The sequence below is a fragment of the Tiliqua scincoides genome, chromosome 7 (genome assembly GCF_035046505.1).
Source record: "Tiliqua scincoides isolate rTilSci1 chromosome 7, rTilSci1.hap2, whole genome shotgun sequence".
Taxonomy (NCBI): Eukaryota; Metazoa; Chordata; class Lepidosauria; order Squamata; family Scincidae; genus Tiliqua; species Tiliqua scincoides.
Genome location: NC_089827.1, coordinates 57756665 through 57770702, shown reverse-complemented (window position 1 = coordinate 57770702; position 14038 = coordinate 57756665). Strand labels below are relative to the sequence as shown.

At 41.3% G+C, this 14038-nt stretch overlaps 1 protein-coding gene across 4 annotated transcripts in view; it reads right to left on the bottom strand.

Annotated features, from left to right (window-relative positions):
- Positions 1-14038, bottom strand: part of TNRC6B (trinucleotide repeat containing adaptor 6B) — a 132041-nt gene that overhangs the window by 58949 nt on the left and 59054 nt on the right. For all 4 annotated transcript variants that reach the window (XM_066634077.1, XM_066634079.1, XM_066634076.1 and 1 more), the window contains one exon: positions 6110-6197. In XM_066634077.1, coding sequence (XP_066490174.1) covers positions 6110-6197 — 88 coding nt within the window. The remainder of the gene's footprint in view (positions 1-6109; positions 6198-14038) is intronic.

Sequence of the window (14038 nt, the reverse complement as noted above, 5' to 3'; positions counted from 1 at the left end):
AACTGGGGCTCCCATACTGTTCCCACCCCATAACTGGCTGCCATAAGACGGCTTCAAGATGAGTTGACTGAAGAAAATCTAGCATTGTACAAGACTAGATTTTCCTAAATCAAGTAATGCTGAGGCTCATGCAAATCATGGTGCAATCGGCATGGCAGCTGGTGTGATCTTTAATGAGCCCTCTAGTATGAAACACCAATGCACCAATGAAAACACCAATGCATCTCCTTTGAAGACTACACCAATCTTCAAAGTAGCTTTCTTTGACATACCATTCGATTTTCAATGTTGTTCAAATGCAAGTTGCATATAAAGGCACCACTAGCAGCTAAAAGCTTATTAGGAAAGTCAAATAAATAATAATTCAATCTGAATAAAAAACCACAACTTTTTTCTTAAACAAGAAGATAAACCAAGTTATTATTTGATAGTCTGTCACATCCAAATTCAAGCAGTTATTTAAGGAAATTTAAAATTATCAATTCAGGATAAGCATCCAGGTAAAACCCTGATGTGCTAAAGTCACCAGGTGAACAGAACGAGTTATAAACACCCCATACCAGTATCTCGATTTTTTAAAAAAAGATTTTGTTTATCCATAGTTTTGTACACCAACCTCTTCAAGTCTGGGAAATAGTATGCAGACAAGACCCCTGCTACTCTAAGGCAGAAATTCAGTGTAAGTTTGTAAAGCTAAAAGGCTTGTTGGAGAAAGGGGAAAAAGACACTAGGCCGAATCAACACCCTCTTTGTTCAGATGATACTCCAAACATCAGATGATGTGCCATGGATGGGTGCACACACGCAGAGACTCAGAACCTGGGTGTACCCCAGGATCCAGCCCTCTTCCCTTCCTGTGCATGAATGCACTCCTCTATCTCCTGGCACCTGTAACAGCTAACTATGATGCCCAACTGGGCAACTATAGTTAGTATTAACCTTCATAGTTTGAAGTGAGTTTTGCAAACCACTGTTCGGAAGTTTGCACTACAGCTGTTTGCTAAATATGGGCATCACTATCGTTGAAGGAAAACAGTCAATGGACGAAATTAATGGAGCAAAGTAAGTGGGTAAGAAAAATGGGGTGAAGGAACATGCAAGTTGACAGCATATTCCCAATACTGCAAAGACTGGAACAGGATGTCTGAACTAGGCCAGCATTTCTGTGCACTGTGGAATGCTCACTGCATCCCCCAGACTGCTAGTGCTTAGCTAATCTCTATAGCATTCACTGTGTGGTCTTAAGTTGTTCTAACCTTTGACCTAAAGTTCAGTATATGCATAGTTCAGAAAATCCGTACAAATAGGCTGCATCTTTGGCAATTAGCTTAGAAGGTCCCTGGGTAGTACAGAATACAGCAGTCTCCTAGTGTTCAAGCCCTGAGGCAAATAATATTAGGGGAGGAAAGAGAATGCTTTAGTATGGTCATAAATGGTGGATGAGTAAGTAAGTGAATGACTTATGTTAAATATTATTAAATATAAGTTTTCCCAAATGCAAATCACTGACTTTATAATATCATTCTCTCATGTGCACTAAGTTTGTTCAAGAGTACTAAAAAGCTGATTCAACTTAAACACAGCTGAAGACAAAATTAAATTCAACAAAATGTTTGGTGGGTTGACTCTATGCATTTAATTATTATTCAAGATTTCCTGTTACAATTGAGTCAAATATGCCTCTAGAGAGTTCCTCCCTGTGTATTCTGGCATGCATCTATAAACTATAAATCTTCAAGTCATTAGCATGGGTACAGAATATAGTATGTGTCGTGTTTTCAGCTACTTTTTGAAGGAATTTGCTGGGCCCTAATTCTGGTAGTGCATAGGAGCAGTATGTAAAAGCATAATGCGAATTTAGTGTCTATATCAACCTAGTCAAAGCTCTCCAGTACAATAAGGCACAACACAAAAGAATACTCCTCTCTTCTTGCTGCCCTTGTTCTAATTGATGAAAACAAAGTTATAATATGCCTTCGTATGTGCATATGCCTTACACTAACAATTCTGCCCAAAGTATTCTAGTTATAGAGCCCTAGAAGAGCTGGTAAGAACAGTGAGCTTTTTTGTTAATAATCATCTGAAATCTGCAACAGGCAACCTCATCCAAAGGTGTAAAGCAGGCTTCAAAAAGTTGCAGAGATCAGAATTTTCCTATCTAGAAACAGATTGTATCTCAACTTCATGCAGAGTACTCCATCTTCTACTTCCACTTGGTGAACAGGAAATGCTCAAACATCATGCTTGCTTGATTGCAACTTTACTTTTGCATACAGAAGTAGAAGATGATTCCAGAGCACTCACCGTTTCAAGTACAAACATCAAGAGGAGACATACATTCCAGTAAAGTTCCTGATCTTTGAGCAGCTCAATCTTAAGATCCATATTGGGGGAACAGGCAATATTCCCTCTAAGGCAGGGGTCTCTGAACTTACCGCTGATACAATGCCCTGTCCTGCTGCTGGTGTGAAGTTTGGCACCTGGAAGTAGTCAGTGGTGACAGGATTACATCATCACCATTTACTTCTGGGTTCGGGATGACGGGACCTTAAAAACAGTGGTAAGAGGTTCAGGGCCAGATTTTCAGGTGCCAAAAACCACACTCAAGAGTCTGCCCGCTGAGCCTCTTACCTCCGGTTTTCAGAACTGTGTTGGGTGTGAACTGCAGGGTGGCGAGCATCCAGTGACACCCCTGAGCAGTTTGCCATGCTGCCCCATTGGAGTTGTACCTCACAGATTGGGGTCTGCACCACTGCATGGATGCCTTCTCCAGTTGCGTGGTAGTTCAGTGGCATTTCCGGACACATGGTGATGCCATCATACACCATTCCTAGATTTCTGAAAATGCTGAGCTCTAAGCTTCATGGAGCTCAGCTTGGTTCTACTTTGAGCTCTGCAGTTTAAGAGGAACAATGCTCATAGGGCTCCTGTTTGGTTAATTCCAGGGTTCCTTCTCAAAGAACAATAGATCAGGGAGGAGCAATCAAAAGTAGGGTGGCTATGAATTTCCTACCCTCACAGATGCCTGAATGAAGTGAGCCCAGGCACAGCCCTCTAACAGGATCACTAGCTACTACTGCCTTGGTTTGGCTAATCCTGGACAGCAGAGCAGATGACTCTGCAACTCTCTCTGTTACCCAATTAAATTGATTGGCAACAGATTCAAGACAGACAAAAGAAAATTCTTTACACAACACACATAATTAACATGGGATTCACTGCTATGACATACAGGAACAGACCCTGGTTTATATGGCTTTCGAAAGTCATTCATAATGAATAGTTCTATCAAGACCTATTAGCTATGATAGTTAAATGGTATTTCACATGAATTTCAATTGTTGAGGGATAAGTAAGGAGGGAGAGCTGTTGTTTACATGCCCTCTCATGGACTTCTTAGAAATACTAGGCTGACCACATGATGGCAGATTAGATGGCCCCTTGCAGTGATCGAGCAAGACTCATGAGGTTAGGAGCTTAACTTAGGAGACTCAAAATTAGAGCTTCCCAGAAGAACTGCGAAAGCAGTAACTATACCATTTCTAAAATATTTTGAGAGGAATATGAAGAACAGGTCACTATCATAAAGGGACAGTAAGATGATCTAAGAGTTATTGAATATATTTACTTGCTCCCAGACATTATGGATTGACTCAGGGTATCCCTGGTAGTCACCCTCATAAGGGCTTCAATTTTGATCTCTATCATTCCTGAGAATAAAATAATTTGGGTGCCTGCTGCCAGAAGATCTGGTTGCTTGACCAAGCCAAGTGAAGACCTTGTGCTGAGCACCTAATGGAGTGAAAACCATGAATTTCATTATCCACAGTTTTCAGTATCCGCAGGGGTGAGAACAGATCCCTGTGGATAACGAGGCCCTACCTGTTGATCAGCAGATTTCATACCAATTCAGAAAGTAAGTGAAGACCAAAGGAGTTCTGCTCAGGGAAAGACAGGCTGATACTAATGTTTGAAGAAAGGAAGGCAGAAAAGGACATGCACATACTTTCCAATTAATAAGAGAGCTGGCTATTGAGTGATCATAGGATATCTCTCCCCCATCTACTCCTCCAGATGAGCAAGCAATGGAAACACTAGCTATCTGCAAACACCTCTGGTAAAACTACTTCTATTAAACAAACTATGTCCCCTGGCTCTCCACACACACACACACCTCATACTAATATGATGGTCCCTAGACAACATTAATCAATTCCACCGCATTCTGGAGAGTCTCTGGGGGGGGGGGGAGGCAAGCTTTCTAAGGGCGCAATCCTAACCCACTTTCCAGCATTGACATAAGGGCAATGCAGATCCCAGGTAATGCAACAAACATTCCCTTACTTTGAGGAGGCCTCCTTGAGTTCCACCCAACTGCAGGATGCAGCACACGTCCCATTGGCACCGCTATGCCAGTAATGGAAAGATGGTTAGGATTTGGGTCTAAAGCTTCTTAGGATACAACCCAGTACAACATGGACATTTACTTTCCCTCTCATGAAGAACACTGATCTGCTCAGTTATTACTTGCAGTGGCGGAGAGAGAGTATAGGAGCCTGGTCCAGGCATCTCAGGACCTGCTCTCTGGCATTATCAGAGATGAATGTCTTCTAATTGTTTTGTTCTTCGCAAATAAATAAATAAATAAATAAATAAATAAATAAATAAATAAATAAATAAATAAATAAATAAATAAATAAATAAATAAATAAAATTAAGTTGCCAAGTCACCAGTTTAGTTCAAACTATTGTATGTACTATGGGTTGGCCCAAGTTATTCTGGAACAAAATAATCTTTGGTTTGCAGGAGGATGATAACTCCAGAATCTCACTCACAGCAGCTTCAGAAGAGTTTAAACAGGTTAGATTGAAATAATTAAGTATGAAATTAAGAACAGTTCAAAAAGTTCAATGTTTACAAAAGCACACTGCATCCTGGGAACACTTCTCAATTCAGAAGCAGATTCCTACATCAGTTCTTTAAAGGAACATGTTCGAGAAGAGAAGCAATTGTTATTGTACAAACACTCAAGTTCAAAACTACACAACATGATTGTTATGTAGTTGCTTGTACAGCTGGATCAGCACTGCCCTGTGCTTAATACAGCAGGGGCAAACTGACTGTATTGATTCAAGATCTCATCTCTTCTAGTCTCTGCAAGTGTGCTGCAATCCTAAGCACACTTTCCTGAAAGTCCCACTGAACAAAATAGGACTTCTGAAGCAAGTGCAGGATTCACTGGGGTGGGGGGAAGGGAGAGAGAGAAAATGGGAGGCAACTGGTTTTGAACTTTGGAAGGTGGGAAAGAGGGAGGGGAGGGGCAGTAAGAAAGGGGTTAATTGCAATTATGATGGGGGAATGTGTGTGCTGGAGGGGAGGAGGTGGGTGGGGGGAAGAAAAGCATCACTTGCCTGCTCATTTATTCAAGAGTGTGACCAAGCCTCTGTATGTCTACTCAGAAGTAAGCCCCTTTATAGTCAATGGGGCTTACTCCTAGATGTGAGGATAGGATTGTGGCCCATACCCTTAAAGCCAAAGCCTTGCCAGTGGAGGTGACGCAAGGAGGGTCACTTTGGGGCATTGCAGGCAAGGAAAAGGGTCTCTCAAGGATCCTTTCCAGTCAGCTGCTTCTGGCTCTGTACCTGCTTCCACCTTCAGGTTCGCTCTCACAGCTCGCCCTCACTCCCTCCACGTTCCCACCCGCCAGGAGCTCTTCCTGACTTCTCTAGCTGCCTGCCCAATCAGTGTGCGCAGCAGGCACCAGCAACAGCAGGAGCATCAAAGCCCTTTCACAGGTTGCCCCTTTTTCTCCTGCTGCAGTGCAAGGCTCCAAGCGGCCGCTTCTCCCGCCGCCTGACTCCTTGGCCCTGTGGCACACCTGAGGCAGCCTCACAGCACACCAGTGTACCGCAGCACAGCGGCTGAAAACTGCTGCCTCAGAAAGTTAGCCATGACTAAGTTTAATTGAAATCAATGGGATTAACTTCTCTCATTGATTTCAAGCGTGCTCAGTCATAATTTTCTTTGGATGTAACCTGTAATGCTTGATACTCTGATTTGCCAACCATAAAAAAATGACCTTAAAAAGAGTACAACCACTTGGCCTACCTTCTGAGTAGATTCCTTCTTTTTCTTATCCTCTTTCTTTCTTTTCTTGTCTTCCATTAACTGTTCTTCCTTTTCTTGCTCTCGCTCTCTGTTAAAAGTTTAAAACATAAAATTTACTCCTATGTATATGCTCTACTCCAAAAATTCAAAACCAGAGAAATACATAATGACCACTTCTATGCTCTGCAAAATACTAACTAAAATGATAACAAGCTTCTGTGTTCTCCAGAATTCTTTATCAGACTGCATAATAAGCAAAGCAAAAATAGGCAGTAATGGTAGCTAAGCAAAAACCATAACCCAAACTTTACAGTTTATAACAGTATTAAGATGGAGTGCAGGACTTGGGGCCCAATTATATACTGTTCCCCTGCCCTGCGGTACAGAGGCACCAAAATGGCATCCTACAGGGCAGGAGACGCAGCTGGAGGTCTCCTTGGGATAAGGGAACTTCCTCCTGTAGCGCTCCCAATGTCCCTATGGGTTGGTGGTGTAGATCTGAGTAGTTCATGTATGGCTTTCAAATGCAAGAAGGGGGATAGGATCCAGAAGCAGCCTCTGCTGCCATTTCCACCCCCTCACAGGCCTGAACCACACCCAGCCTGCCCTCCCCCACCCGTTTCAACCCCCCTTGTCACTTTCCTCTGCCTAGGAATGCCTCCCCACCAACCCAGTAGGGAACTCACTGTCTGAAGCTCCTGCTGTTCTTCTCGCTGGCATGTAGGCCTAAGGTTGACTGGCACCTCTTCCCTCACGGCCACTGCAACATGCCTTTCAGCATGCTTGTGACGGCTGTTGCTGGGGAAGCCTATGGGTTGCCAGCACTGACCCAGTGAGGGGACAGGCTGCCCATTTTATTCAGATAACTAAGTGCTACAGAATTATTTCTGGATGCATCCTATTTCCCATCGCCCATCTCTAGATTTTAGGAAAGGAAGCTGTAGACCATTTGCTTCCTGTTCAGCACAACTTTGGTTCAACATAACCACCAAATGTTTCAAGTGAATGCTTGTCGCTGTGTTCTGAAACCACATAGCCTGCCTATCTGCAATCCTTTTAGCTTTGTTAAAAAAAATATTTTCTGCATACCCACAGCATCCACTGAGTATGTAGAATTTCTCTCTGAATGACCCCGTTTCTCTGCCATACTGGTTGGCATGAGGTTACCCACTTCGCTATTGAGGGAATGGGGGCTCATAACTCACAAAAGTTGTCAACAGATGCTGCGGTCATCAAGCTATGAACATGACTATGTGACAACTGGCACTAGAATGGACACTGAGTTTAGACCTTTATGCATTTCTGCTTTGTGTGCTCTACTGACATTTATGTGTATATTGTGACTGATAAACTGTATCAACAATATTTACATAACAAAATATACAAGAATAAAGTTACAACTGAGATGTTAAGCGGGCATCAGCAAAATACCAGAGAGAAGTAGCAATTTGTGAAAAAATAGTTACTGGTTCTGATAAGACTTGTTCTGAATTGAAACATTTATTTCACAAGGTCTAAGATTTAAATTCCTATTGCAAAGCATTTTATTTGCTTTGTTACTTTACACAGAAACAATTCTGTAAAAAGAGAGCACAGAAGGAGATTAGAGACTATTCAAGGTTTATGAGGTAAACCAATGCTGGAAAATGGACAGTGTTAAAGTCAAGGTTGTTTCAGCTGTATTACACTGTACCACAGCCTAAGATCCAATAGCACATTGAGTAAAATATGAATCTAACACACGGGTGTCAAATGTAAGACCCAAGGGCCTGACCTGGCCCCCATGATAATTGGGCTCTCCCAGCACCACCATAAGCTGTTCTCAGCTGCTGAGCAGTGAAGTAACACATTGGCAGAAGCAACACTGCTGAAAGAACAGTACTTGGAGAGCTCAATTATTATGTGGGTCACTTGTTTCTCAGTGCTGCTACTGCTGAAAAGGTTACTTGTGTGATAACTGAGCTCTCTCAGTGCCGCCCTTTCAGCAGCACTGCTCCTGTCAAGGCACTGGGAGGGAGTGACAGAAGGAGGCCACAGTGGTGAGGGGAAGAAACAGACCAAGTGGGGTGAGAATGGGAGAGTGTCTGCTTTTGGTAGAAGTGGCACTGCTGAAAGAGCAGTCTGTGTAATAATTGCTGAAAATATTATCAAGATTTACCTATTTTTTTCTTCTGTCATTTGCTACTAATGAGTTCCTAAATGAGAACAAAGTGCTGGTCATCTTCTGTTTAACGATGGCTCATACTGCTTAATCACTTTTGGCCCTCAGCAAGCACCATGAGTACTATTTAGCCTGCTGTATGGAACAAGTTATGACACCCCTGATCTAACACATCCATTCAAGAATAACCTCCATTCTATACACGGCCACCCTCATTATCTGCAGAGGTTCTGTTCCAGGACCCCGCACAGATACTGAAATTTTTGGGTTTCGGGGGCCCTGTAATCCTCCAGTGGTGATGGGAGCTGAGAGAGTTCTCAGAACGCGTTCTGAGGCCTCCCAGAAGCCTTAAATGGCATTCTGAGGGCAAGAGAGGCCACACACAGCTTCTGCAGCCCTCAGAACACCCTGAAGAAGCAAAAACAGCTCCCACTGCCTCCAGTGGGTCCAGGTGAGTCCATGGGTTCAGGGACCATGGATACTGAAATCTGATGGGCCCGAATTCATGGATAACAAGGCCCCACCTGTACATTTTCTGCATAAAAATAGTAACACTGTAATGGAGAAGGTGCCAATCGGGGAAAAAGGTCATAGCTCAGTGGTAGAGCAATTGCTTTGCAGGAAGAAAGTTCCAGGTTCAATTCCTCCCTCTATTATCAGAAGTTCATTTGTTGGGTACTAGAGACCAGGCCTTCACTGTGGTTCTGGTGCAGGCCAGTCTCAGACATCTAGAAAGCTCCTTCTTGTGCTAATCAGGTAGGGTCACATGATGCTTTTTGCTCCAAGAGGAGGGAGATTCCCCTCTCAACTCCACCAAGTAGAGTGAGGATCTGGAGAAGCCCACTCACATGCAGCCACTAGAATTACTCACCTACAAGGGGCAAACATTTCAAGCAACTCCTGAGAAGTTGCTTTTCCAGCAGCAATGCAGAAGCACAATGTAGATAATTAGAGAGGGCTGTTAATCTCCAAGGCACACCCCCCCCAAAGCTGCAGCCAAAGTTAACCTTTTCACTGCTCCTGAGACTTCCATTGAACTGAAGCAAGCCTCCCTCTCTAAGTTTACAGAGCCTGCTGCAGCCTCCTTCTGTTTTGCAATGCTTGCATTTTGCAGGTCTGTTTTTTTAAACACCAGGATGTAATCCTTGTTTCCATCTGAAACAAAGTCACAGGTTACAATTCAGTGCATCATTATGGGAAGCAATGGGTCTACTTCTAAGTAAATAGGATAGTAACTATGTGCAGCTGCACTTACAGTAATTCCTTCTTGCTTGTCTCTCTGCTGTAAATTGAATTGTACATTCCCAGTTATGTGTTCTAAGTTGTGTGTTATATGTTGAGCCTCTGACTTAACGCACCAGGCACCTTAAAGAAGGGTTTGATTCATGGTTCTCTTGCAGTAGTTCCCAACCCTTTTCACTTGCACACTTCTTGGCAGCCCACTTCCATAAATTGTACCCTTCATATTAGCTAATATGTTTGTAATTAATATTATTATAAGCCCTCATCTCTGCCATATGAAAACTCATACTTCATGTATTCATCACAGTATTTTCTCTTTTTGTCTGTTTGAAGAACTGAAGACTATGCTTTTGCACTGTTTTGCACCAGAAGCGTCCTGAGAAATTCTTGGTGATTGATCACTTTCCATATTATGTTTCAGCTTTTTTACTACGCTGATTTTCAAATACTGATTCATACATGCATTGATGACCAAAAATTAGCTATTGGTGGGCTTTCAAGCCAACTAGTTACCTCCCTTCCTGGCCCTGCAAGGCATTCTGGAGCACTACTTGCCTTTTTCTGCCATTATTCAACTTTTTCAAGCACTCTTAAAGGTCATGTTGAGTGCCCCTGGGGGTACATGCACCCCAGGTTAAGAACCACTATTCTACTAGTATGCTTACAGTGCACTTACTCTGATAGTGTTTACAAAAAGGTTGTGAAGACCAGAATTTAAAAAGTTAAATAAAAATGTATCCTTTGAATTTAACTAAATTTTTAATAAATTAGAGACTGTACAGTTCTTAGATAACAATTACTGGTAGGTTATTTTTAAGGATCTGGCCTCAGGTAAAATCAGCCAAAACTATAGTCAGACCCCCTAAGTTTAACCCCCAACTTATCCGAGGGTCATAGAAAATTCAATGATTTTGGCTCAAAAAACTTGACTTTTCTGTGAAATCAACTTATAGGCGAGTATCTATGGTATGCTAAATTGGCTCAGCTACTCTGAAGACCACCTTTTGTTTTTATAAAGCAGATTCAACTATAAACAAGGTTTTCCATAACACCCTTTATTTGTGACTGGCTCTTGTAATTTTGCTGACTTGTGATGTACAAATGAGTACGTAGGTACTTCACTTCTTACATGTTATAGTAGAAACCTATCCTTTACATTCAACTTCAATCTAAGTTGCATTTCTAATAGAGTTAAACTGAACCATCCCAGTAAATGAGGAAATCAGGACTATAAGTTTAGTGATAAGTTGAAAGTCAAGTGTAATAGCTATAGGTGTTTGAAAATGGTTGTTTTTTGCTTATTTGCAGATTCATGATTTGAAAAAAAATGAAAAAGGCAGAAAGTAGTATTGTGCTTTGATTCCAAGTTCTCATATCAAGTTCTCATTTTCATAAATTTTCAACACTTTACAAGTGTAGTAGGTGATATGGGTGATACAGTAGCAGCAGATGCACTCACAGTATTATTTAACTGAAAAGATAATTTATATTAATATTCTCATATCCATAAAATGAAAGATGTTCATCCAAAGCAGACAAGCACCCCAAAGTTCACTTGTAGTTGCAAAATGCTACACCAGTGGTTCTCAAACATTTTAGCATGGGGACCACCTAGCCTTACAAGTCTAAAAAACAGTTTCACCTTACCAGCTGCCCAAGTCTCTGTTTTTATCCTTTTTACTATGGTGGAGGGCCCACCTTCTAGAGAATTTGCTAAGCTCCACATTCAGACTGGAACCATTTCGTGTGGCCTTGAGTTCCCCTCTGCTTGGCCTTCAATAGAAGTAGAGTAACAGTTGCCTACTTGCAAGTAAACATGCATGTGCACTCAGTTTTGTTTTCATAGGGCTCAATGCATTTTCCTTGTCAGTTTCACAAGCCACAAATGATCAGGTCATGACCCCCTTCTGGGTCCTGACCCACTGTTTCAGAACACTGCTCTACACCATGCTTTGGTTTTGCCAGCCCAGGTTTAGTGAATGCTGAGCTGCTGAACTAGTCTAGTGGGATGCATTCAATAGTTTGCAAGTCACAAAGTAGCTATGATATATACAAGAATCTTCAGGTATTTTTTCCCATATTTAATTCAGATACTGTGACTGAAAGACTGAATTTTTAAGCCAACAAACTCCCAAGGTCAAAGGGAGGTAGACTGTTCTCAACTCTACTTTAACCCTTCTGTTTCTGATCTTATTTGGTTCATGAAGGGCCAGGCCTCCATTGGAGTTAAAACAGAAAAGGCTGTGGGTCCAGGTACAGCTCTGTCTAAATGTTATAACCTAGAACCTTTGCACTGTTTAATGGAAATATTTTTTCTAGGATATATGGACTATACTGCATTTTTCTTACAAAGTAGAGCCCAGGCCCTAAATACTGCAGTTCAGATATAAAGGTTTTTAGAAATATAGGGAGCAGAGATGGAAAGGTGCCTAGCAATCTAATTTCTTAAAAACTTTGTGGGGTTGTTTTGTTTTACAGATTAGCATTTTGATAGTTTGGGGAAAACAGAAGGGCTCCAACTTGATCCATACAGCAAGGCCAGACAGTTTGTAATCTAATTAGCATAGTCTCTATTTAAACTCTGTTTCTTTGTTTTAAAGAATGCTCTGACAGGCATTTCTAACACAATGCAGAACTCCTATTCATTGAGCCAAAACCATACTACTTCTCTAAGTGGGGGGGGGGATGCAAGTGTTTCTAAAGTGGTGGAACAGTTTCCTTGTGAAAGTATCCCAAAAATGAACTGGAATGGGTTAAGGGTGAGAGGCAGACACGAAGACAAAGGGGAAAGCAGGGTTCTATTTTTATTTGATACAACCTGAATAGGGGTCTAGACAAATTTATCACTGAAGAATTCCAGTACATCCCCATTCAAGTTAAGCACTGCAATAACAAGAGTACATACAAGTCTTGAAAAGTCACAGTCTACAGAATCAGAAGTTACAGAAGCTAAAACTCAAAGCATGAATGCAAGGTATATGTGCCAGATGTAGTTGACAGTATTTTCATTGAGGGTTAACAGCTCATTCAAAACTATGTATTCTCATAACTCCTTAGCTATTCAAGCTAATTTTATATCTCCATGAAGAATCTGTACATGCACTACAGCTTTCAAAGGCTTTAAAAAGGAGAAAGAGTATTCAACACATTCTGCCAACTAGGCAAGCTGTTGAAGAAACCATGATCCAACAGCTTTTATAGGCAGTTTTAAGCAGCACAATGGAGTAGGAGAGCTCAGCCTCTTTGTTCTCTCTTCCTCTCATGCCAGGGAAGCAGCAGCCTAAATACATGCCGTCTTAGCCAGCATCTGGCCTTAGCAACAGAGGCAGGAAAAGAAGGTTCACATATCTTTTCCCTCCACAGCAGAACAAGGCTTAATTTCAAAGTCAAAACAAAAACCTTTTTAAAGAAGGATCACAGAAGACAGTCTTAGAAAACCCAACTCGGGGTGTGCATGCATTACATATGTACACCTTTCATAAGTGGGTAACATGTGGGTAAAATTCAGTCTGTATTATGTGTAATACTAGCATTTTTTGATACAACTAACTTTAAAGATGGGGGGACAAGAGAAACTTCATACATAATCACTTTCCTTAGCAACTGAAGTAACAGTGTCACTGCATGTAAATTTTACTATCTCAGGGAATATCAACTTGACCCATATTAGTGGATGAGAAGAATAAAAAAGGAAATTCATCTGACAATACTGCTACAGAAGAAAAGACAGTTTTTGCTACCCAAGTATTAACTGTACTCTCTTGCTCATTTAGTCTCCCAATATTTTCAGAGGACCCTGCTAAGAGTGCCTCACCAATCAGAGAGATATTGAGAACAAAGTTGAGGGATTTCTCAATTGTGAACCCTGTCTGGAATTCCCTGATCAGAGCCTTAAAAGTCCATTTATCCCTTAGTTTTTACAAGAACGATTAATGTGTCTCTTGGAAACAGATTTGTGCCTGCTTATTAGTCTTGTTCCACATTAAGTGCATTTTAGCCAATTTTGTGTTATTCTGTTTTAGTATGCATTTATTATTGATTTTGTATGCAAACTACTTTGGATACTTCTTTGGAATCTTTATCCTGTATCTGAGCAAACACAAAAACATTTGTAATGATTCCACCATAGCTGGGAACAGTTATGGGTCACAAAATTCCCCAAATGCGGTTTCTCCTCATCACCACAAGCATTCTGCAATTTGTAAATGCATACAGCAGAGCTGTTTAAGACACAGAGGAAGTGTACTCTAGATAAAAGCAGGATAGTAAAGGACCTGCGCTATTCTATGAAATGGTAATCTAATGTGTAGAGATAAAAAGACAGAGAGATGGTTTAAGAGAATTACTCAAAGAAACACAAATCAACACTTCCCTGCTGAAGTTGGAGTTGACCGTTGAAGATTTTTCCTCTGTCTGTAAGAACTTCAAACATTTAATAGGAAACATCAGGCAAAGTTCCAATAGTCTTCCTATGAAATTATATCTGAAGTCAAGGAGAAATCACCAAATGTTACTACTCAGATTGG